Source organism: Haematobia irritans, chromosome 5, assembly GCF_050003625.1.
Source record: "Haematobia irritans isolate KBUSLIRL chromosome 5, ASM5000362v1, whole genome shotgun sequence".
Lineage (NCBI taxonomy): Eukaryota > Metazoa > Arthropoda > Insecta > Diptera > Muscidae > Haematobia > Haematobia irritans.
The window spans coordinates 98,512,407-98,535,798 of NC_134401.1; the positions used below are offsets into that span (position 1 = coordinate 98,512,407).

Sequence of the window (23,392 nt, forward strand, 5' to 3'; positions counted from 1 at the left end):
TCCACACATACATATATAGGAAACTTTCCCAACTCATTCCCGCATGTTCAAGTAACTAGTTATTGTCTATCAAATTCACCTATCACCAATAAGTACCACTAGTCACTCCCAAATCTACTCGACATGTATTTAACTGGTGAATTTAACATGGGGATGTCATTGGAGGGAGTCAATTGGATATTCTTAGCATTACTTATCTCCAGTCAAATAAGTAGCATAGATCCGAGAATGAAATGAGAGAGAATTGTAAATATTGAAATAACTGGATCCACAAGACGGGTTACATAAGGAACACATCGAAAGTATATATATAACTATGAAATCGTATTTAGTGTAATAATTAGAATAAAGTATGTACCCTAGTAAATAGTTTCTAAAGATCCCTGGTTTCTGTTAAAAGCCGTTTTATTTATTATAAAAAATTCTTTTTATTTGGTTTATTAAAAAAAAATCAAAATCCCTTAAAAACAAAATAATATTATGAATTCATTTTTAAAAACATATTAGGAAGAGGAAACAAAACTTAAAATTTAGAGTTACTTTTAGCAATAGTCCATATAAAATTCATTTCATTGTTTAAAACAAAAAATATTTTTTTTAATAATATAATAATTAAAATTAAATTTTAGCACAATGTCTTAATTTTCACTAAAAGACTCGGCCTTTTTGGTATTGACCAAACTTTTATTTTTAAATTGTCTCTTCTTTTGTCGCTGCAGCGACTTTCGAATGCATTCCTCGGGTGGCCCGCAGTTGTTGGTAAGTCCGGAAACGGCTTCTGAAATTGGTAAGAGATTAGATATAAAATTCAAGTAATATTTTTAATATATTACCCAATAGAACGCTATAAAAGTTTTCCATCCTTTTTAAGCTTCTCTTTCCATGTACGCCTTCGAGATTGAAGGCCATTGTTACGTCGTCTGCTATAATATAGCGAATGTTTTTAAGCACCCCCGCAGGTTGAAGTATGGCTCCAATGGCTGCAACCTAAAAGAAAATAAAAAAAGGTGGTAATAAATAAATCATTTTGTCTTTTAATGTAACAAGTTCTTACATAGCATTTTTTGTTATTTTCGTTAATTTCGCTATCAACTTTGATTAACGATTCAACACTTTGTATCGGAAATAATTGCTGAATTGAAACGTCATTATTGTGCTGCCGCACTAGTTTGTTTGTCACGGCTTTGTTCTCAGCAAGGGCCTCTACAATGACACGAAGTTGACCTGAAATATAATAAATAATAATAATAAGGACTAATAAATATAATTTATATAAATAGTATTACCTTGAATAACATTCAGTTGTGTTTGCATGTTATGTGTCGATTCCGTTAATTGGTCGACCTTCTTTAATAATATATTTGTCTGCATTTCAGGTGGTATTTGGTCTACAAAAATGTAGTAAAGAAACGAATTGTAAGAATGCAAAATTCGAATTGCAAAAATCGTTCGTTATCTATAAATTGAATTAATCAACGTTTAATGTCGTAGCGATTTATACATAAACCCAAAGGTATTTATAGCAAGAGATGAATTTCACAAAATTTTACACTGAAAAAAGTGGGTTATTTTAACATTTTAGCTGCACTTAAGATAATTACAACCTTTAAGTTTTACAGAAATAAACTTAAACTAATAGTAAAAAATTCATTGTTTAACAAAAAAATATAGAATCCACTTTTTCTTTAGTGCAGAGAGCTGAAAAGTTTACATTGATATTTTTATATTGAAATGAAAGTTTACATTTTCTAAAATTTTTAAAAGTCGAAAAGCCAATTTTTCAATCTCATTACAATTTTACTGACTTACTTTCCATATTGTTTGCAATTGAAACTCGTTTTATTTTCTTAAGTGGGCTGCTGGAATCACTCATGATTTGTGTGATTTGTAGTTTCTATTATTAAAATAAAATAAAAAATTAAAAAAGAAATAAAATTAACATTTACTGACAAGCGTGTAGAATTGGTATTAGTAACAAAGAATTATCCATTGGAATGCCAATTGCTTTGCATTCTATTTCGGACAGTGGAAAACTCTCGTATATATCTGAAGGCTCCAGATCTGCTAACATTACGCCTAAAGAAATGGAATCGCAGGGTTCTGTATAAAAGCTTTTTATATTTTTCATTTTTCTACCTGTAACTATACCATCATCACCAATATGAGAAAAATTTGATATTGTCAAAGGAATGCAATTTTTAATGTAGCATATATTATTGGGACTTTTTAGTGTTAAAAAGCAGTCCTCAAATGTATATATTTTCTTCGCAATATCTAGTCCATTGATATTTGTATGCAAATCGAACTTCTGTTCTATAACAGTTCTATGTATTTGTTCTAAAATTTTATGTGGTTTCTTGATGGATTTTTTTAAATGTTGCAGATGATTTTCAAAAGAGTAACAGGAATTTTGGGAAGGATTGCCAATATGTTTAATTGTATTTTTTAAATGCAGCAAGCCATGGACGTTATACGATATGCTATTCGGCCCAAATATAATGGCAAAATTTTCAACGAAAATATTAAGAAGTATTTGTGCTGTATCCAAATTTGAATTGCATTGTTTTGGACAGCATAGCATTCTATAAGCACAATGCAACTGTAAAAATAAATAGTAAATATCATCATTCACTTCTCCTCTTAATGAAAATATGCCAGTGTATAGAAGAAACTGGCGCAGTTCCGTGGCTTTCCAATTTAAGATTTCATCAAGAGAACGAGGCTTCCGAACGAATTCCTTGGTGATAGAATTACGTACATGCAAAAGTTTATTCGAAATGTTTTTGATGTTTGTTTCTGAAATCATTTTTCGTTTTATTAACCTCAATAAAAACTTTCGCATTACACCCAGGTCAATTAAGTGCATGCAGCCCAAAGGTATTTGTGTGACCATTTTTATATTGAGGTCTTCTAAAGGAGAATTTTTTTTTTAGGTATAGGGCACTATGATGGTTAGGGTAGTTTCTGAGTTTAAAATCTTCGTCCGTTATTAAGACTCCAGATTGAGTGGCATATGTTAAAACGCCATCTATTTTCTTGGCAACCTGTGTACACTTAGAACACCCGTGTCGCGAAGTGTGAGAAGGAGTCCCACTTATGAACGCTCTTGCTGGCGCATCGCATAGTATACCTCTAATATCTATAGAAAATGTTTCTCCTTCTATGATAATTCCTTTTTCTATGTAGGAAGTCATTTCTTCAACTACCATACCTAAAAATTCGTCAGAAGTAGATGGTTTAGTACTACCTAAAAATACACCAACTGGGAACACCGGCGAGCTTCTAATATTTACAGCTTTGACCAAAATTGGCCAAAGCTGCGTTTTCGAGCTTTTATAAAGAGGCAATCCGTCCACATTGATGTCAAGAATAATCGTTTTAGGGAGTTCCGCGTTTTCCATTATCTTACATAATTGGAAATACATTCCAATATGCAAATAAGACCCTCCCCCAATGCTATAAATAGATGGCCGTTTAGGAGACTTGAATTTATAGAAGGAATCTACAACTAAATTTTCACCGCGCAAAATATTAATTAAGTCAGTCGCACAATTTCTTGAAACTCTATGCCTGATTCGCCATTCTTGTAGTTTGGCACTCAACGACATTTCCGCAGAAGGACGAGGTTCTTCATAGCCTTCACTTTCTTCCACCACATTTTCTAAAGGAGTATCTTTCACCGTTTCATATATACTACTATTTTCACATATTTCTTTAATGTTATTAAACTTCTCTAAATAATCTTCCTTTTCTTTTTTTATTAATCTTTTCAATTGTCTTTTGCTCATTGTTTCTTACCTTTTGTAAATATATCACTTAAAATGTTCACTTTAAATTTAGTTTAAACCAAACTCCGCGATCACTTTACTCCGCCAACACTCGAAATCAACTGACGCCAAAAAGGAAAAACACAAACGAAACCAAAAATCCAAAGAATTTTTTACCGTTATTCCGTTGAAGCATACACAAAATATAAAGCGAATGACTCAAATTACTTTTTATGCATTTGTCATGCTAAAAATATGCTATTGGCTATTTTACAGATAACTTAGAGACAGTCAAAAGAAAGCATCGACATTTCTTGTGCCTACGACTTTTTTCGCTCTCTTTATTTATCTCTCTCGAGTTTTTAATATTTTTAGTTAAATGGTTATTTAATAGATTACTAAGTGGAAGGTTATTTGGATGTTGGAAATATCACTAAATTGTTTATCAAAAATTAAACAAAGTTTCCAATTTCAGGTCATAAGTGTATAAAAGGTAACTACCCAAAACGTCGACTAGTTATATAAGCCTACAAAATGCGTCAATTGATACTTGCCGAACAAGCGGGTTGCTCTTACTCAAAGCTTACATATACATATACATACGCAAAAAGAAAATGTGTCGATAGTAAATATAATGGTGCGGGGGCAGAGGGTGGAGGCAAAGAAAAAAAGCTTTTATCTGATAACACCTAAATTAAACGCAGCCGGCCCTGGTTGACTGTGGCTGACTGTTGTTGGCAATTATGACGAACTTATTCATCACTTTAACACTCCATAGCCAAGGGTGGCAACAAAATTTCAACCACAAGCAACAAAGCTAATTTAGTTCGAAACGAAACTCTCCGGAGAGCGAAAGATTCTAATCGAAAACGAATCAAATTCAATTGAGTTTTTCCCAACGAATCTAAAATACCGCCGAAAATAAAACGCAAATAATTTATAAACAATTCAATCGACAATTAGCACATTGATATCGTTTGGTTTGGTTTGATTATCTCCAAGCGTATCTGGCCAACGTATTGAAGTGCTCCCCAACGATATTACGATTAATTGAAATACCCCGTAGAAAAAAAAAAAATAAATGGAAAAATCAACACAGTCAACAGGCAATACGTACACGCAACACAACGCGCCAGTTGAATCGGGAACTACAACAAGAAGTGGTGTCACAGTTTTCGCAACTTCGTCATCAATGAATCTAAATAATCCACCACCACCCTCATATGATCAAGCCACTGGTGTGGCTGGTACAACAACATCATCGACCACAGTTCACAGTGTGACCTTTAACAATGCCAGTCAACCACAATGGGGTCAAGGAGCACCCATTCAAGCGAGCACACAATATGTGGCATATGCCACTCCGGCTTCCTCGTCGACTACAACGTACACATATGCCCCAGTTAATCCCACACCCCAACCTCCACCAACAGTACATATCCATCAACAGCAACCAGGACGAACGCAACCTCCAGTTGTGATAATACAACGTAAGTGGACAAAGATCTTGTATTTACATTTAAAGTTAACCCGGAATGCTTCGCTATAATCTTCCGTTTGGGGACGCGTAATAAAGTGGGACGGAAAACAAGAAAGTAGAGACGAAAGTTCGACCGGCCGAATCTAGCATACCTAGAGTCAGTTTTTTTAATGTCGGAGATTCTTGCTTGTAACTAGCCAAGACCGGTGCTCAGAGTTTTGTTTTTGAACAAATAACCGGTTCATCCAGTTTTCATAAAAACACTTAATTTTGAAAAGAACATCTAATTTCATTGCATAAAAAAATTGACAAAAAGATAATTCAATCATTTATTAAATGATGTCCACAAGTTAGAACCGGTTATACCGGTAAGTCGTGTATGGGATTTGCATTACAATCGACAATCTGTGGAAGAATGTAAACCGGTTTTTACTTAGTAGAATGATATTACTAGAATGATAAACAAATGATAAGAAAATAGAGCCGACAATTCGGACGCATGAGTCATATGTGCCCAGGGTGATGAAAAGTCATTTCTTTTGATGTCAGGTGCCCAGTGTTTTTTGAAACAAATAACCGGTTCAACCGCGTTTTATAAAAACACGTAATTTTGAAACTTTAAATTCAAGTATTAAAAAAATAAACGAAAAAAAAATAATTCGAAATTTATTAAAAGATGACCACAATTTACATTCTTGAGCACCGATTCTACTTGTCAACCGAAAATGGGATTTTCATCAAAACCAACAATCAGAATGTAAACCTATCCGCCGATTTTTATCACATAATACTTACTAGAATGATAAAAACCAGTGGGCCGGTTTATTTTCCAAACCGGTGTTTTTTGAAACAAATAACCGGTTCAACCGGTTTCCATAAAAATACATAATTTTGAAAAATGATACTCGAATTGCATTCCATAAAAAAATCAACGAAAAAATTAATTTGATAATTTATTAAACGATGTCCACCTTTTTGGGTCTTACAAACACCGGTTCTACCGGTTAACCGAATATGGAAAGTTCATCAAAGCCAACAATCGACGTAAGAATGTGAACTTATCCACCGGATTTTGTCACTCTATACTCACTTGAGGGATATGTACAGTAGGATGATAAACAAAAAAATATTACGTTCCTACACGCTCACAAAAAATCGCTTCTGTAACATATACTCCCAAACATATTTTGCTTCAAGCATATACATTTTTGGGTATTGCCCAAACATTTATATGTTTGATCTCTTCCAATATATAATATGTTTGAAAGCATATTAGTCTAAACAATATATGTTTGGGTACTCTAAGTTCCAAACATTTTGTAGTTTTGCATCCAAATTCAATAATGTTGTCTTCCAAAAAACAATATGTTATTATGTGAAAATATAATATGTTTGGAAGCATTTTGCACCCAAAAATATTATATGCTTAAAAAAATTCTCCCAAACAATATTGTGCTCAAAATTTTATTTGTTTATTTATATATTTACAATCATAACGAATTATGAAAATAAACAGGTAATATAGGTGCTAACAACATAGGTTTTCGACCTGAATGCTCAAAATTTTGTTTCTGCCCAATTGTATATTCCCCCACATCTTTCTCACTTCCACGAGATTTTTTAGTTCTTAGCACCTTTTTCTGTAATACAAACATTGTAGAAGAAATTATTCAATTGTATGATTTTTTTATACCCACCACCATAGAATGGTGACGGGGGTATAATAAGTTTGTCATTCCGTTTGTAACGCATCGAAATATCGATTTCCGACTATATAAAGTATATATATTCTTGATCAGGGAGAAATTCTAAGACGATATAACGATGTCCGTCTGTCCGTCTGTCTGTCTGTCTGTCTGTCTGTCTGTCTGTCTGTTGTAATCACGCTACAGTCTTCAATAATGAAGCAATCGTGCTGAAATTTTGCACAAGCTCGTCTTTTGTCTGCAGGCAGGTCAAGTTCGAAGATGGGCTATATCGGTCCAGGTTTTGATATAGTCCCCATATAAACCGACCTCCCGATTTGGGGTCTTGGGCTTATAGAAATCGTAGTTTTTATCCAATTTGCCTGAAATTTGAAATCTAGAGGTATTTTATGACCATAAAGAGGTGTGCCAACAATGGTGAGTATCGGTCCATGTTTTGGTATAGCCCCCATATAGACCGATCTCCCGATTTTACTTCTTGGGCTTATAGAAACCGCAGTTTTTATTCAATTTACTTGAAATTGGAAATCTAGAGGTATTGTAGGACCACAAATACGTGTGCCAAAAATTGTGAGTATCGGTCCATATTTTGGTATAGCCCCCATATAGACCGATCTCCCGATTTTACTTCTTGGGCTTATAGAAAACGCAGTTTTTATTCAATTTACCCGAAATTGGAAATCTAGAGGTATTGTAGGACCACAAATACGTGTGCCAAAAATTGTGAGTATCGGTCCATATTTTGGTATAGCCCCCATATAGACCGATCTCCCGATTTTACTTCTTGGGCTTATAGAAACCGCAGTTTTTATTCAATTTATCTGAAATTGGAAATCTAGAGGAATTGTAGGACCACAAATATGTGTGCCAAAAATTGTGAGTATCGGTCCATATTTTGGTATAGCCCCCATATAGACCGATCTCCCGATTTTACTTCTTGGGTTTATAGAAACCGCAGTTTTTATTCAATTTACCTGAAATTGGAAATCTAGAGGTATTGTAGGACCACAAATACGTGTGCCAAAAATTGTGAGTATCGGTCCATATTTGGGTATAGCCCCCATATAGATCGATCTCCCGATTTGGGGTCTTGGGCTTATAGAAACCGTAGTTTTTATCCAATTTGTCTGAAATTGGAAATCTAGAGGTATTTTAGGACCATAAAGAGGTGTGCTGAAAATGGTGAGTATCGGTCCATATTTTGGTATAGCCCCCATATAGACCAATTTCCCAATTTTACTTCTTGGGCTTCTAGAATCCTAAGTTTTTATTATATTTGCCTGAAATTGGAAATCTTGAGGTATTTTCGGGTCACAAAGAGGTGTGCCGAAAATGGTGAGTATCGGTCCATATTTTAGTATAGCCCCCATAAGAACGATCTCCCGATTTAACTCCTTGGGTTTCTAGAAACCGTAGTTTTTATCTGATATGCCTGAAATTGTAAATATTCTGGTATTTTAGGCTCACAAAAACGTGTATCGGATTAAGTTTTTGTCGGTCCATTTGGTAATGCCTCCATATAGACCGACTTCACTTCTTGAGGGTGTAGAAGGCGCACTGATCATGAAAATTGCTTGAAACTCAATGTAAAATTTCCAGATTTTACTTCTACAGATTTAAGATTTCAAATCAAGACGTTATTTTATAATTTTCTTGCACACTTACAAGAGATGTTAATGATTCCTCTAAACCTCAAACAAAAATGGTTCTTATAAATCCAGAATCTGATATAGTCCTCATAGGTGAAATCTTTAAATTTATCTTCGGGTAGTGTCCTCAAGTCCTCAAGTCCTCCTGAAATTTCAAAGGAAACCCTAATATTTGGTTCATGGTGGTGGGTATTTAAGATTCGGCCCGGCCGAACTTACTGCTGTATATACTTGTTTTATTTTAATTTTACCTTTTGCCGGACGGGGATTCGAACAGCGGACCACACAGTTTGTAAGGATCAAAGAAGTAGCTGATCAATTGTCCAAGGAAAAATAAAATGTTAATTTTGTAATAACAAGCAACAACCACCAATTTAATTCAATATCGTTCCCTGTCAAATAGCGCTCCAAGCTACTAAACACATATATGTTTATAGGCTATTTCTAAATTAATATATGTTTGCATCCAAGCATATTATATTTACAAACATTTTATGTCCCAAACATAATATGTTCTAACATATTAACATATATGTCCCAAACATGTTATGCTAGTTTATGAACATTATATGCTTGCACTCAAAAATATTGTGTTTAAAAATTTGTGTTCCAAACATATAATGTTTATAGCCAAACATATGAAAAACAGCCTTTTTCATCCGTGTACAGTGATAAAAGCTGAGTAAGGCTATTCTAAGCTGTAACAGGTTGGCTGATAAGTCCCTGGTCTAACAAAAACACATTTTTTTGTCAAAATTCGTTTTTATTATTCAAGAGCGATACAACGATTATAACGACTTTCCAATTTTTTGATACCACTTTGGTAGTACTCCTTCGGGTTTGCCTCAAACTAGGCCTCAGTTTCGACGATCAACTCTTCATTGCAGCCAAATTTTTTCCCTGCGAGCATCCTTTTGAGGTCTGAGAACAAGAAAAAATCGCTGGGAGCCAGATCTGGAGAATACGGTGCGTGGGGAAGCAATTCGAAGCCCAATTCATGAATTTTTGCCATCGTTCTCAATGACTTGTGGCACGGTGCGTTGTCTTGGTGGAACAACACTTTTTTCTTCTTCATATGGGGCCGTTTTGCCGCGATTTCGACCTTCAAACGCTCCAATTACGCCATATAATAGTCACTGTTGATGGTTTTTCCCTTCTCAAGATAATCGATAAAAATTATTCCATGCGCATCCCAAAAAACAGAGGCCATTACTTTGCCAGCGGACTTTTGAGTCTTTCCACGCTTCGGAGACGGTTCACCGGTCGCTGTCCACTCAGCCGACTGTCGATTGGACTCAGGAGTGTAGTGATGGAGTTATGTTTCTTCCATTGTCACATATCGACGGAAAAACTCGGGTGTATTTCGAGTTAACAGCTACAAACACCGCTCAGAATCATCAACACGTTGTGAGCTCGCGCGGCACCCATTTTGCACAGAGCTTCCTTCTTCATATCCAAATATTGATGAATGATATGACCAACACGTTCCTTTGATATCTATAAGGCCTCTGCTATGTCGATCAACTTCATTTTACGATCATTCAAAACCATTTTGTGGATTTTTTGATGTTTTCGTCGGTAACCACCTCTTTCGGGCGTCCACTGCGTTCACCGTCCTCCGTGCTCATTTCACCACGCTTGAATTTTGCATACCAATCAATTATTGTTGATTTCCCTGGGGCAGAGACCAGAAACTCATTATCAAGCCAAGTTTTTGCTTCCACCGTATTTTTTCCCTTCAGAAAACAGTATTTTATCAAAACACGAAATTCCTTTTTTCCATTTTTTTCACAATAACAAAAGTTGCTTCACAAAAGACGCTCTATCTCACAAACTAATTGACTTACAGACGTCAAATTTTGACACGAATCATTTGAAGGTTGGTACTATATAAAAACAAGTAAGGAAAGTCTAAAGTCGGGCGGGACCGACTATATTATACCCTGCACCACTTTGTAGATCTAAATTTTCGATACCATATCACATCCGTCAAATGTGTTGGGGGCTATATATAAAGGTTTGTCCCAAATACATACATTTAAATATCACTCGATCTGGACAGAATTTGATAGACTTCTACAAATCTATAGACTCAAAATTTAAGTCGGCTAGTGCACTAGGGTGGAACACAATGTTAGTAAAAAAATATGGGAAACTTTTAAATCTGAAGCAATTTTAAGGAAACTTCGCAAAAGTTTATTTATGGTTTATCGCTCGATATATATGTATTAGAAGTTTAGGAAAATTAGAGTCATTTTTACAACTTTTGGACTAAGCAGTGGCGATTTTACAAGGAAAATGTTGGTATTTTGACCATTTTTGTCGAAATCAGAAAAACATATATATGGGAGCTATATCTAAATCTGAACCGATTTCAACCAAATTTGGCACGCATAGCTACAATGGTAATTCTACTCTCTGTGCAAAATTTCAACTAAATCGGAGTTAAAAATTGGCCTCTGTGGTCATATGAGTGTAAATCGGGCGAAATCTATATATGGGAGATATCTCTAAATCTGAACCGATTTCAACCAAATTTGGCACGCATAGCTACAATGGTAATTCTACTCCCTGTGCAAAATTTCAACTAAATCGGAGTTAAAAATTGGCCTCTGTGGTCATATGAGTGTAAATCGTTCGAAAGCTATATATGGGATATATATCCAAATCTGAATCGATTTGGCTGATATTTTGCAAGTTTTTCGAGACCCATAAAATATTCGGATGTACGGAATTTGAGGAAGATCGGTTGATATACACGCGAATTATGACCAGATCGGTGAAAAATATATATGGCAGCTATATCTAAATCTGAACCGATTTTTTCCAAAATCAATAGGGATCGTCTTTGAGACGAAACAGGTCCCTATACCAAATTTTAGGACAATCGGACTAAAACTGCGAGCTGTACTTTGCACACAAAAATACATCAACAGACAGACAGACAGACAGACGGACATCGCTAAATCGACTCAGAATTTAATTCTAAGCAGATCCGTATACTAAAAGGTTGGTCTATGATTACTCCTTCTTGGCGTTACATACAAATGCACAAACTTATTATACCCTGTACCACAGTAGTGGTAAAGGGTATAATAATATGCATTTAATACTAGCGACGCCGTCTATGTGTCAGACCGGGGACTTATCAGCCAACCTGTTAAATAACCGGACCATTTTCCAAAAGCGAGGTGCACTGTGGTTTTTTGAACAAATAACCGGTTCGACCGGGTTTCATAACAACAACAAATTTTGAAACCCTAAATTCATAGCATAAAAAATTACAGAAAAAAATTCGAAATTTATTAAAAGAGGACCACAATCTACGATCTTGAGCACTTCTAGAATCCAAAATTCAGGAAAATTGGCAAACAATTTCAACCGTGCAGATACTCAAGAAAGAATATCGAGTAATCGGGGTGCACCTTTTTATGGGTCTACCACAACTCTATATTTTAAGTCAGGCTCATTGTAGCTAAAAATTCTTTTAATACCCTCCATCTCAGGTATATTACCGTTGTAATTCCGTTTGCAAAACATCGAAGTACTGGTGGAAGACCCAATAAAGTATATATATATATACTGGGTCGTGGTGAAATTCTGAGTTGATTTAGCGATGTCCGTCCGTGCGTCTGTTGAAATCAAGCTTGAGATGTCTCTTACACTGAAAAAAAAAAAAACAAAATGCACGGTTCCGAAGATTTCGTCTTTACACTACTGATTTGGTATTGATTTCGTGCTAAGGGAGCAGGGAATTGAAGTAATGATACTTTTAAGATAGAAATCTCTTTTAAATTTAAATATTGCCTACTTGGTTCTAGGAAACATGTGCTATAAAAGTTCTTTAAAAACATATTAACGGCAACCAAAACTTCCAAATTCTGGTTCGACTTCGACTAGAAATTATGCTATGTTTCAAGTAAAAATCGTTTTTAAACTAAAGAGTTGAAAAATATTTTTTTATTTTCAAGTGTTTTTTTGTTTTGTAGTCAAGATGTACAAAGATAACAAATTTGAAGATAATTTCATTAATTTTGAAGAACTTTTCAGAACAACAAAATTGTCTTTCAGTTAAAGATATCCATTTTTAAGTCGAATCACTTAATTGTAAAGACAACACGACTTATCGACTTTCAAATATAGATGACCTGTCGCTCCAAACCAAAAAATGTTGAAGAAGCCCAAATGAATTTTCTGACATTTCGTTTTGTGTTTTTCGTAAAGAGAAAAATTTCTCAAAAGTAAATTTTGTAATTTTGCGGTTTTGGTCACAATTTTTTGTGCAAGTATAAACTTTTGAATATTTAATTTGATTATAAATCATCTGGTGCATCAAAAATTTTCAAATTGTGGATATAATAGAAAAATTGTAAAAACGAATCTCAGAGAGAATTTGTAATTCCCCCTATTTTCTTCGTTTATTCCTCATTTTGGGAACTGTCAGACTGCATTTTACACCGATGTGTCATCTATTACTTAGACAACACGAAAGTGTTTTGGGCAAACAAAAAAAAAATTATATCAACGATATGTGTCTTCTAGCAGGTTGGGAGCCACCGTGGTGCAATGGTTAGCATGCCCGCCTTGCACACACAAGGTCGTGGGTTCGATTCCTGCTACGACCGAACACCAAAACGTTTTTCAGCGGTGGATTATCCCACCTCAGTAATGCTGGTGACATTTCTGAGGGTTTCAAAGCTTCTCTAAGTGGTTTCACTGGAATGTGGAACGCCGTTCGGACTCGGCTATAAAAAGGAGGTCCCTTGTCATTGAGCTTCACATGGAATCGGGCAGCACTCAGTGATAAGAGAGAAGTTCACCACTGTGGTATCACAATGGACTGAATAGTCTAAGTGAGCCTGATACATCGGGCTGCCATATAACCTAACCTAACCTAACCTAGCAGGTTGGCTGATAAGTCCCCTGTCTGACACATAGATGGCGTCGCTAGTATTAAATGCATATTATTCAAATGATACCAACATTCAAATGATTCGTGTCAAAATGTGGCGTCTGTAAGTCAATTAGTTTGTGAGATAGAGCGTCTTTTGTGAAGCAACTTTTGTTATTGTGAAAAAAAATGGAAAAAAGGAATTTCGTGTTTTGATAAAATACTGTTTTCTGAAGGAAAAAAATACGGTGGAAGCAAAAACTTGGCTTGATAATGAGTTTCCGGACTTTGCCCCAGGGAAATCAACAATAATTGATTGGTATGCAAAATTCAAGCGTGGTGAAATGAGCACGGAGGACGGTGAACGCAGTGGACGCCCGATAGAGTTGGTTACCGACGAAAACATCAAAAAAATCCACAAAATGATTTTGAATGACCGTAAAATGAAATTGGTCGAGATAGCAGAGGCCTTAAAGATATCAAAGGAACGTGTTGGTCATATCATTCATCAATATTTGGATATGCGGAAGCTCTGTGCAAAATGGGTGCCACGCGAGCCCACATTTGACAAAAATCAACAACGTTTTGATGATTCTGAGCGGTGTTTGCAGCTGTTAACTCGTAATACACCCGAGTTTTTCCATCGATATGTGACAATGGATGAAACATGGCTCCATCACTACACTCCTGAGTCCAATCGACAGTCGGTTGAGTGAACAGCGACCGGTGAACCGTCTCCGAAGCGTGGAAAGACTCAAAAGTCCGCTGGCAAAGTAATGGCCTCCGTTTTTTGGGATGCGCATGGAATAATTTTTATCGATTATCTTGAGAAGGGAAAAATCATCAACAGTGACTATTATATGGCGTTATTGGAACGTTTGAAGCTCGAAATCGCGGCAAAACGGCCTTATATGAAGAAGAAAAAAGTGTTGTTCCACCAAGACAACGCACCGTGCCACAAGTCATGGAGAACGATGGCAAAAATTCATGAATTGGGCTTCGAATTGCTTCCCCACCCACCGTATTCTTCAGATCTGGCCCCCAGCGACTTTTTCTTGTTCTCAGACCTGAAAAGTATGCTCGCAGGGAAAAAATATGGCTGCAATGAAGAGGTGATCGCCGAAACTGAGGCCTATTTTGAGGCAAAACCGAAGGAGTACTATCAAAATGGTATCAAAAAATTGCACGCAGAGAAGGAATATGGTCACACCAACCATGTTCCAAGAGCAAAATGTTACTTTTTCACGGAAAACATGTAGCATGTTTGTGGAAACCATGTTCTTTTCTCGGAGATTATGTATCTGATTTCGGAAAGCATGTAATGTTTGGCAAGAAAAGAATATTTTTGCGACATTATGCTACATGGTTGCTGTGAAAAAGAAACATGGTGCTCTTGAAACATGTTTGACGTGATCCTTCTCTGGGTGTGGAAGGTCGTTATAATCGCTGTATCGCTCTTGAAGGGAACTATGTTGAATAATAAAAACGAATTTTGACAAAAAAATGTGTTTTTCTTTGTTAGACCGGGGACTTATCAGCCAAGCTGTTATACAAAGCAAACAACGCATTCATATTTTAAGGACATGAAATCTGTGACTTCAAGACAATATTTTTTTCAGTGTAGAGGCGAAAATGTCATCCGATCCGGTTAAAATTTTGTATGTCTAAAATAAAAATTGATCCATAATTATATATATATATATATATCCCCTATATAAACCGATCCACACATTTCGCTTGCGTATCCTTTTGGAGACACAATTTCATCCAATCATAGAAGACGCATTTCTCTAATATAAAGTTTTTTCCTTGTCCAAAACCGATAAACTTTTCAATGAAGTCGTATTGTCATTATAATTAAATGATTTCACTTAAAAATGGGTATCATGAAAAAAAATATTTGGGCTAAGGCCAACTTGACTTTAATAATTCAGAAAAATTCTTTAAATTTAATGAAATTGTCTTTAAATTTGTTGTCTTTTTACATCTTGTTGTCTTTTTGCAAAAAATCGTTCAAATATAGGACATGTATTTTAAAGACGTTTTTTACTTGAAACATAGCATAATTTCTACTGGAAGTCGAGTCTTAATTTATAAAAAAGTTATGGTTAACTAGTTTTTAAAGGACTTTGGTAGCATATGAAGAAAAACAAGTATATACGGCCGCAAGTTCGGCCAGGCCGAATCTTATGTACCCACCACCATGGATTGCGTAGAAACTTCTACGAAAGACTATCATCCACAATCGAATTACTTGGGTTGCGGTAACACTTACCGATGGCAAGGTATCTTAAAACTTCTTAACATCGTTTTCTAAATTGTGATTTAGTCCATACATGGTATATATTAGACAAAAAAGTTATGTATAGTTAAGTCTACAAATAATTACGAATCGATATGGACTTTTTGTACGTAGAGAGCCAGAATTGAAATATGGGGGTCGCTTATATGGGGGCTATATACAATTATGAACTTGATAAGGACCAATTTTTGTGTGATTGGGGATCGATTTATCTGAGGGCCATATATAACTATAGACCGATATGGACCTAGTTAAGCATGGTTGTTAACGACCATATACTAGCACAATGTACCAAATTTCAACTCACTCGGATGAAATTTGCTCCTCCAAGAGGTTCCAAAACCAAATCTCGGGATCGGTTTATATGGGGCTATGTACGATTATGGACTAATATGGACCACTTTTGGCATGGTTGTTAAATATCATATACTACCACCACGTACCAAATTTCAAGCAGATCGGATGAATTTTGCTTCTCCAAAAGGCACCGGAGGTCAAATCTGGGGATAGGTTTATATGGGAGCTATATATAATTATGGACTGATAGGAACCAATTCCTGCATGGTTGTTGGATACCATATACTAACATCACGTACCAAATTCCAACCGAATGGGAAGAATTTTGCTCTTCCAAGGGGCTCTGGAGGTCAAATCTGGGGATCGGTTTATATGGGGCCTATATATAATTATGGACCGATATCGACCAATTTTTGCATGGGAGTTCGAGGCCATATATAAACACCACGTACCAAATTTCAACTGAATCAGATGAATTTTGGTCTTCCAAGAGGTTCCGGAGGTCAAATCTGGTGATCGGTTTATATGGGGGCTATATATAATTATTTTTTTTTTGCATGGTTGTTAGAGACCATATACTAACATCACGTACCAAATTTCAGCCGGATCGGATGAAATTTGCTTCTCTTAGAGGCCTCGCAAGCCAAATCGGGGGATCGGTTTATATGGGGGCTATATATAGTTATGGACCGATGTGGACCAATTTTCGCATGGTTGTTAGAGACTATATACTTACACCATGTACCAAATTTCAGCCGGATCGGATGAAATTTGCTTCTCTTAGAGGCCTCGCAAGCCAAATCGGGGGATCGATTTATATGGGGACTATATATAATTACTATATATAATTATGGACCGATGTGGACCAATTTTTGCATGGTTGTTAGAGACCATATATTAACACCATGTACCAAATTTCAGCCGGATCGGATGAAATTTGCTTCTCTTAGAGGCCTCGCAAGCCAAATTTTGGGGTCCGTTTATATGGGGGCTATACGTAAAAGTGGACCGATATGGCCCATTTGCAATACCATCCGACCTACATCAATAACAACTACTTGTGCCAAGTTTCAAGTCGATAGCTTGTTTCGTTCGGAAGTTAGCGTGATTTCAACAGACGGACGGACGGACGGACGGACATGCTCAGATCGACTCAGAATTTCACCACGACCCAGAATATATATACTTTATGGGGTCTTAGAGCAATATTTCGATGTGTTACAAACGGAATGACAAAGTTAATATACCCCCCATCCTATGGTGGTGGGTATAAAAAGCTGAAAAAGCGAAAAATTAAACTAAAATTTGCTTCCTAGAAGCAAGTACACAAAGCCCAAATTTAAATGAGAATTGTGTCTTAAAAGTATGCTTACTTGTATTCTCCACTTCTTTGGCTCGGGATCAATGCCAAAATTTTTAAAGTAAAGACAAAATCTTTGGAAACGGGCATGCTTTTTTTACAATGTAGTGTTAGTATATCGCCTCTAACACCCATGCCAAAATTGGTCTATATCGGTCCTAAATTATACATAGAGTGCATAACATAAATCGATCCCCAGATTTGATCTCTGAAGGTGCCTGGAGATACAAATATTATCCAATCCGATTGAAAAATAGTTCATGCCGGATAGTAATTATTTATAGACTCCTCTAATTATACCGGTCAAAAACGGAATTGACTTATATTTATTCTGTCTTTAGTTGAAGTTTCTACGTAGTCCATGGTGGAGGGTACATAAGATTCGGCCTGGCTGAGCTTACGGCCGTATTTATATACTTGTTTTTTTTCACCTTCACTAGAAAATAATAATAAATGTTAAATATAAAACGATATCATTAAGTAACTTTCAATATTAACATAACTCTTTACAGAACCAATGTTGCCCTTGGGTCCTGAGCCTGTGTATTTAACCTGTCCTGCTTGCCATGTTCAAAAACTGACACGAATTGAATTTGAGCCTAGCGCAAGAACTCACTTGATGGCAGCCCTATTATGTTTGTTTGGGTAAGTCCCCATATGCAATCTACCTATGTATATATTTTTATACCCACCACCATAGAATGGTGACGGGGGTATAATAAGTTTGTCATTCCGTTTGTAACACATCGAAATATCGATTTCCGACTATATAAAGTATATATATTCTTGATCAGGGAGAAATTCTAAGACGATATAACCATATCCGTCTGTCTGTCTGGCTGTCTTTCTATCTGTTGTAATCACGCTACAGTCTTCAATACTGAAGCAATCGTGCTGAAATTTCGCATAAACTCGTCTTTTGTCTGCAGGCAGGTCAAGTTCGAAGATGGGCTATATCGGTCCAGGTTTTGATATATTCCCCATATAAAACGACCTCCCGATTTGGGGTGTTGGGCTTATAGAAACCGTAGTTTTTATCCAATTTGTCTGAAGTTGGAAATCTAGAGGTATTTTAGGACCATAAAAAAGGTGTGCTGAAAATGGTGAATATCGGTCCATATTTTGGTATAGCCCCCATATAGACCGATCTCCCGATTTTACTTTTTGGGCTTATAGAAACCGCAGTTTTTATTCAATTTACCTGAAATTGGAAATCTAGAGGTATTGTAGGACCATAAAAAAGGTGTGCCGAAAACGGTGAGTATCGGTCCATATTTTAGTATAGCCCCCATAAGAACGATCTCCCGATTTAACTCCTTGGGTTTCTAGAAACCGTAGTTTTTATCTGATTCGCCTGAAATTGTAAATATTCTGGAATTTTAGGCTCACAAAAACGTTTATCGGATTAAGTTTTTATCGGTCCATTTGGTAATGCCTCCATATAGACCGACTTAACTTCTTGAGGGTGTAGAAAATTGCTTGAAACTCAATGTAAAATTTCCAGATTTTACTTCTACAGATTTAAGATTTCAAATCAAGACGTTATTTTATAATTTTCTTGCACACTTACAAGAGATGTTAATGATTCCTCTAAAACTCAAACAAAAATGGTTCTTATAAATCCAGAATCTGATATAGTCCTCATAGGTGAAATCTTTAAATTTATCTTCGGGAAGTGTCCTTAAGTCCTCAAGCCCTCCTGAAATTTCAAAGGAAACCCTAATATTTGGTTCATGGTGGTGGGTATTTAAGATTCGGCCCGGCCGAACTTAGTGCTGTATATACTTGTTATAGATAAAAACAATGATAACAAAAATGTTTTAATGTAGACAAGTAGTAGTAATAAGATTTATAGGACAATATTTTTCCATAAACGCTTTTCTTGTCTGCCAAATCTTATCGATGCAAATGTTGATATGGTGTATATTAGGATGGGCGATTTGAGTGACTAATAAAGTAAATAAAAACAAGTATATACGGCCGTAAATTCGGCCAGGCCGAATCTTATGTACCCTCCACCATGGATTGCGTAGACAATTGTACGAACGACTGTCTTATAAATTATAAGCTAGTCCATACGGGTATAGACAAAAAAGGTAACAGGTTGGCTAATAAGTCCCCGGTCTGACAAAGAAAAACACATTTTTTTTTTGTCAAAATTCGTTTCTATTATTCACCATAGTTCCCTTCAAGAGCGATACAACGATTATAACGACCTTCAAATTTTTTGATACCATTTTGGTAGTACTCCTTCGGTTTTGCCTCAAAATAGGCCTCAGTTTCAGCGATCACCTCTTCATTGCAGCCAAATTTTTTCCCTGCGAGCATCCTTTTGAGATCTGAGAACAAGAAAAAGTCGCTGGGGGCCAGATCTGGAGAATACGGTGTGTGGGGAAGCAATTCGAAGCCCAATTCATGAATTTTTGCCATCGTTCTCAATGACGTGTAGCACGGTGCGTTGTCTTGGTGGAACAACACTTTTTTCTTCTTCATATGGGACCGGTTTGCCGCGATTTCGACCTTCAAACACTCCAATAACGCCATATAATCGTCATTGTTGATGGTTTTTCCCTTCTAAAGATAATCGATAAAAATTATTCCATGCGCATCCCAAAAAACAGAGGACATTACTTTGCCAGCGGACTTTTGAGTCTTTCCACGTTTCGGAGACGGTTCACCGTTCGCTGTCCACTCAGCCGACTGTCGATTGGACTCAGGAGTGTAGAGATGGAGCCATGTTTCATCCATTGTCACATATCGACGGAAAAACTCGGGTGTATTACGAGTTAACAGCTGCAAACACCGCTCAGAAACATCAACACGTTGTTGTTTTTGGTCAAATGTGAGCTCGAGCGGCACCCATTTTGCACAGAGCTTCCACATATGCAAATATTGATGAATGATATGACCAACACGTTCCTTTGATATCTTTAAGGCCTCTGCTATCTCGATCAACTTCATTTTACGGTCATTCAAAATCATTTTGTGGATTTTTTTGATGTTTTCGTCGGTAACCACCTCTTTCGGGGGTCCACTGCGTACACCGTCCTCCGTGCTTATTTCACCACGCTTGAATTTTGCATACCAATCAATTATTGTTGATTTCCCTGGGGCAGAGTCCGGAAGCTCATTATAAAGCCAAGTTTTTGCTTCCCCCGTATGTTTCCCCTTCACAAAACAGTATTTTATCAAAACACGAAATTCCTTTTTTCCATTTTTTTCACAATAACAAAAGTTGCTTCACAAAAGACACTCTATCTCACAAACTAATTGACTTACAGACGTCAAATTTTTACACGAATCATTTGAAGGTTAGTACTATATAAAAATAATATGCATTTAATACTAGCGACGCCATCTATGTGTCAGACCGGGGACTTATCAGCCAACCTGTTATATGCCTTCATAGTAACTTTATGGAAACTTCCAAGCAAGATCGGGTTAGGGGTCAAACCGCGTTACTCACTAAAAATTAAATGTCACCGGTATCCTAAATGTTGGGGCCATATCGTGCTCAATGCCTAGCTTTAGCTCTTTCTTACTTCTTTGGGGTTGTTACCCACTCTAATAAACTTCTAGCTTTCCACAAATGGGTTTATTATGAGTCTGATAATAATTTTTTTGATAAGAAAGCGAACAAAAATGAGAAAGTCTAGATAAAGGCCTATTGAAATTATCGCATTGCTTTTTATCTCCTTTTGAGTATATGTATTTACCTTTTTCCTTCCATTAAATATATTGCTATTATTTTTTGCTTTTGTTTATTTTTGTTTTTTTTTTTTTTCAGACTTTGGTGTTGCGTATGTCTACCCTATTGCGCTGGAAGTTGTATGAATACTCAACATTATTGTGGTAATTGTGGAAAGTTTTTAGGTTCATATGGCAATAATTTATAGAATCATGGAAAGTTGAGAAATTACATCTGCATTAGTTTAAGTTTGCATTTATCCTAATATACAAATCTTTGTCTTTGTAAATACACTTAAATGTAATTTGTTGGCGTAAGATAAATTAAAAAAAAAAACTATTTTTGTGAATTTTATTTAAATAAAAAAAGTGTAAAAAAATCAAACAATTACATTTAGTTTTAATGGCATACATTTAAAGAAGTTATGATTATTTATTCATCATCAGGATGGTCCGATCGGACCAAAATCGGTCCAAACAAGTAGGTTAGGTTAGGTAGCAGCCCGATGTATCAGGCTCACTTAGACTATTCAGTCCATTGTGATACCACATTGGTGAATTTCTCTCTTATCACTGAGTGCTGCCCGATTCCATGTTAAGCACAATGACAAGGGACCTCCTTTTTATAGCCGAGTCCGAACGGCGTATTAGAAGTTTAGGAAAATTAGAGTCATTTTTACAACTTTTCGACTAGCAGTAGCGATTTTACAAGGAACCATCTTTGTCGAAATCAGAAAAACATATATATGGGAGCTATATCTAAATCTGAACCAAATTTGGCACGCATAGCTACAATGCTAATTCTAATCCCTGTGCAAAATTTCAACTAAATCGGAGCAAAAAATTTGCCTCTGTGGTCATATGAGTGTAAATCGGGCGAACGATATATATGGACCGATTTCAACCAAATTTGGCACGCATAGCTACAATGCTAATTCAAGATTGGCCACTGTGGTCATATGAGTGTAAATCGGGCGAACGATATATATGGGAGCTATATCTAAATCTGAACAGATTTCAATAAAACACTTGACTAGACTACTAATTGCACTCCTAATGAAAAGTTTCAACCACATTGGGGTAAAACTCTGGCTTCTGGGACCGTATTAGTCCATATCGGGCGAAAGATATATAGGGAGCTATATCTAAATCTGAACGGATTTCAATAAAATTTGGCACACTTGATTATAGTACTAATTGTTCTTCTTGTGCAAAATTTTAAGCAAATTAGGGTAAAACTCTGGCTTCTGGGGCCATATAAGTCCATATCGGGCGAAATATATATATATATGGGAGCTATATCTAAATCTAAAACTGCGACCTAGACTTTGATTACAAAAATGTGTTCACGGACAGACGGACATGGATATATCGACTCGGGAGCCCACCCTGAGCATTTTTGTCAAAGACACCATATGTCTATCTCGTCTCCTTCTGGGTGTTGCAAACATAGGCACTAACTTATAATACCCTGTTCCACAGTGTGGCGCAGGGTATAAAAATTATTAAATTTTATATTTGGTCCGATGGTCAGACCAAATGGAATTTGGTTGATTTTGGTCCATTTTCATTAAATCGGCAATTTTTCAAAATTTTGACAAAATTTTCTGTAGAAATACAATTTTGACAAAAATTTCTATAGAAATAAAACTTTCTATAGATATAAAATTTTGACTAAATTTTCTATAGAAATGGAATGGAATTTTGACAAAATTTCCTAATACCTGATTCACATTACACTTCCAAAATCCACTTTAACTAGATTTCAACTGTCACTTGCTTTATAAAAAATGGATTTCAAATCTACTTTTAGTAGATTTCGAGCCTAATGTAAATGGGGTATAAAGAAATGAAATTTCGTCAAAATTTTATATAGAAATAAAATTTTACGATAACTTTCTATAGAAATAAAATTTTGGCTAAATTTTATATAGAAATAAAATTTTCGCTAAATTTCCTATAGAAATGGAATTTTGACAAAATTTCCTAAAGAAATGAAATTTTGAAAAAAAATTTCTATAGAAATAAAATTTGGACGAAATTTTCTATAGAAATAAAGTTTTAACAAAATTTTCTATAGAAATAAATAAAAATATTGAAAAGAAATAAAAATTTAACAAAATTTTCTAACGAACAAAAAAATTTTAACTTTTAAATTATATTAATGTAATTTGGGAAAATGGTCCGCTAGTATAAATGTTGGTTCAATTTTAGAAAAATGTTGGTCCAAAATAAAAATTCATTGTGGCAACG

At 35.7% G+C, this 23,392-nt stretch overlaps 2 protein-coding genes across 2 annotated transcripts; one reads left to right on the plus strand and one right to left on the minus strand.

Annotated features, from left to right (window-relative positions):
* Window positions 1-403: 403 nt before the first annotated feature.
* Window positions 404-4,142, minus strand: LOC142239076 (uncharacterized). The gene is made up of 6 exons (XM_075310839.1): window positions 3,799-4,142; window positions 1,810-1,894; window positions 1,287-1,388; window positions 1,055-1,224; window positions 834-987; window positions 404-778 (listed from the first exon to the last, which is right to left on the minus strand). The coding sequence occupies exons 2-6, from the start codon at window positions 1,871-1,873 to the stop codon at window positions 639-641; spliced, it is 630 nt and encodes a 209-aa protein (XP_075166954.1). The 5' UTR covers window positions 1,874-1,894; window positions 3,799-4,142; the 3' UTR covers window positions 404-638.
* A 392-nt stretch (window positions 4,143-4,534) lies between these two features.
* On the plus strand, window positions 4,535-21,527 carry LOC142239075 (uncharacterized). Its single transcript, XM_075310838.1, has 3 exons — window positions 4,535-5,257; window positions 17,965-18,097; window positions 21,240-21,527. Exons 1-3 carry the CDS (start codon window positions 4,849-4,851, stop codon window positions 21,346-21,348), a joined length of 651 nt encoding a protein of 216 aa, XP_075166953.1. The 5' UTR covers window positions 4,535-4,848; the 3' UTR covers window positions 21,349-21,527.
* The last annotated feature ends 1,865 nt before the right edge of the window (window positions 21,528-23,392 follow it).

What these genes read in the sequence shown, in the direction of transcription:
- LOC142239076 (XM_075310839.1), bottom strand. Translation starts at nt 1,873, where the DNA reads ATGAGTGATTCCAGCAGCCCACTTAAGAAAATAAAACGAGTTTCAATT. An exon ending in ACAACTGAATGTTATTCAAG is followed by an intron (nt 1,225 to 1,286) that starts GTAATACTATTT and finishes ATTATATTTCAG; the next exon opens with GTCAACTTCGTGTCATTGTA. An exon ending in CTTTTATAGCGTTCTATTGG is followed by an intron (nt 779 to 833) that starts GTAATATATTAA and finishes TACCAATTTCAG; the next exon opens with AAGCCGTTTCCGGACTTACC.
- LOC142239075 (XM_075310838.1), top strand. Translation starts at nt 4,849, where the DNA reads ATGGAAAAATCAACACAGTCAACAGGCAATACGTACACGCAACACAAC. An exon ending in TCCAGTTGTGATAATACAAC is followed by an intron (nt 5,258 to 17,964) that starts GTAAGTGGACAA and finishes AACTCTTTACAG; the next exon opens with AACCAATGTTGCCCTTGGGT. An exon ending in GCCCTATTATGTTTGTTTGG is followed by an intron (nt 18,098 to 21,239) that starts GTAAGTCCCCAT and finishes TTTTTTTTTCAG; the next exon opens with ACTTTGGTGTTGCGTATGTC.